At 47.9% G+C, this 2,047-nt stretch overlaps 1 protein-coding gene across 1 annotated transcript; it reads left to right on the forward strand.

Annotated features, from left to right (window-relative positions):
- The first annotated feature begins 202 nt into the window (after positions 1-202).
- Positions 203-1,038, forward strand: LOC306666630 (actin-related protein 2/3 complex subunit 4-like). Its single transcript, XM_079148821.1, has one exon. It carries the CDS (start codon positions 237-239, stop codon positions 738-740), a length of 504 nt encoding a protein of 167 aa, XP_079004947.1. The 5' UTR covers positions 203-236; the 3' UTR covers positions 741-1,038.
- The last annotated feature ends 1,009 nt before the right edge of the window (positions 1,039-2,047 follow it).

A 2,047-nucleotide genomic window follows, 5' to 3' on the forward strand; every position in this document is an offset into this window, starting at 1 on the left:
GGCACCCCCCTCTGCTTTCTGTTCACCATGAGCTGAGTGGCTTTTCTCTGTCAAATCTTTAGTTCTCACCTTGGGCCCAGAACAATGGAATGGGTTCATCATGGACTGAACTTCTGAAACCATAACCAAAATAAACTTTTATTCTTCTAAATTGTTCTCGTCAGGTATTTTGGTCACGGAGAAGAAAAGCTGATAGACTTCCGTACTTCCGCTTTCCGGCCCAGCCAGCGCCCGCGATGACTGCCACTCTCCGCCCCTACCTGAGTGCCGTGCGGGCCACACTGCAGGCTGCCCTCTGCCTGGAGAACTTCTCTTCCCAGGTTGTGGAGCGACATAACAAGCCGGAGGTGGAAGTGAGGAGTAGCAAAGAACTCCTATTACAGCCTGTTACCATCAGCAGAAATGAGAAAGAAAAGGTGCTGATTGAGGGCTCCATCAATTCTGTCCGGGTCAGCATCGCTGTGAAACAGGCTGATGAGATTGAGAAGATTTTATGCCACAAGTTAATGCGCTTTATGATGATGAGAGCAGAGAACTTCTTTATCCTTCGAAGGAAGCCAGTAGAGGGCTATGACATCAGTTTTCTGATCACCAACTTCCACACAGAGCAGATGTACAAACACAAGTTGGTGGATTTTGTGATCCACTTCATGGAGGAAATAGACAAGATCAGTGAGTTGAAGCTGTCAGTCAACGCTCGTGCGCGTATAGTGGCTGAGGAGTTTCTCAAAAATTTTTAAACCATCTGGCTGGATCTCGCGGCCTTCCCCCTCAGCCTCTCCCTGTGTCTCTGCGAAAACATCCTGGAGTCACTCCCCAGAGCGGCAACGGCAACAGCAGCAGCAGAAGCGGGGAGCTGGGTCGGGTGGGCACTAGATGTGGGAGGGGGGTGGTGTGCTTGCTAGCTGGGCAAGAAAGCAGCAGTGGACCTGCCCCAAGGCCACACGTGCCTGGTCAGGCTGGCTTCTGATGTTCAGTCCCCTGGGCTGGGACAGATTTTTTTTAACGTCTTTAAATTTAAACTCTGTGCTTGTAGGAGACTGTAACCTTTTGTCCTTTTTTTTTTTTTAACCATACAACCTCCATCTCCAGTGGCTGTGACTGGTCCCAGTGATTGTACTTTATTGGTCGCTGTGGGTCTGGGCGGGCCCGGAGCCAGAAGGCGACTATTTTTTCTCCCCTGTGCTACCCCAGGTGGGGAGAGAGGTTTAAGACTCCAGTTTCTCTCCATTGCCCTCTTAATCACAAGCCTCCTTGGGCCCAGTAGAAGTGGTGGGAACCCTCTACGAGCTTCCTGAGCTCTGCCTGAAGATGGCCTCCCAGCACTTGTTGGGGACAAGGGCTGAATCCATGAGTACCAGCCATGCCTAAGAGCTGGAGCCCAAAAACTATGCAACTTCTGGCTGCATGGGGCTGCTTGGTGCCCTTCCAGCTGAGAGAGGTCACTGTCATGCTTTGTCTATCAGTGCAGTGCCTGTGCTAGAGGTGGAGAGGTAAGTCCTCCTCCAGAACTGCTGAGCCCTCTCCACCTGCTCTGGCTCCTCTGCTCCCATGCTCTTGGTTTCTTTTCTGATCTAGTGGATCCTCCCTCCCCTGATTAAAGTCTCTTCTTGCCCTTTTGGGGCTAAAAAAAAAAAAAAAAAAAAAAAAAAAAGAAAAAGAAAAGCTGATAAATACAGGCTCCAATTAATCTTCTTTCCAGGATGGCAGGTGACTTCCAGAAGGGGTTATTACAAGAAGACAAGTCCTATCTTAGTCTGTTTGGGCTGGTATAATAAAATACCTTGAACTGGGTAATTTATAAAGAAGCAAATTTTATTTTTCACAATTCCAAAGGCTTGGAAATTCAGGATTAAGGTGCCAACATATTTGGTGTCTGGTGAAGAATGTTTCCACAGGTGGTGCAAAGGACTCTTTCTAGTCTTTGTTATTATACCTTAATCCCATTCATAATAATCCTACATATGACCAAATCACCTCTCTAAGACCCCCCTTCATAATACTATCACATTAGGGATTAAGTTCCAATATGTGAATCTGGTGGGGA

This window comes from Sciurus vulgaris, assembly GCF_902686455.1.
Source record: "Sciurus vulgaris genome assembly, chromosome: 7".
NCBI classification, from domain to species: Eukaryota; Metazoa; Chordata; class Mammalia; order Rodentia; family Sciuridae; genus Sciurus; species Sciurus vulgaris.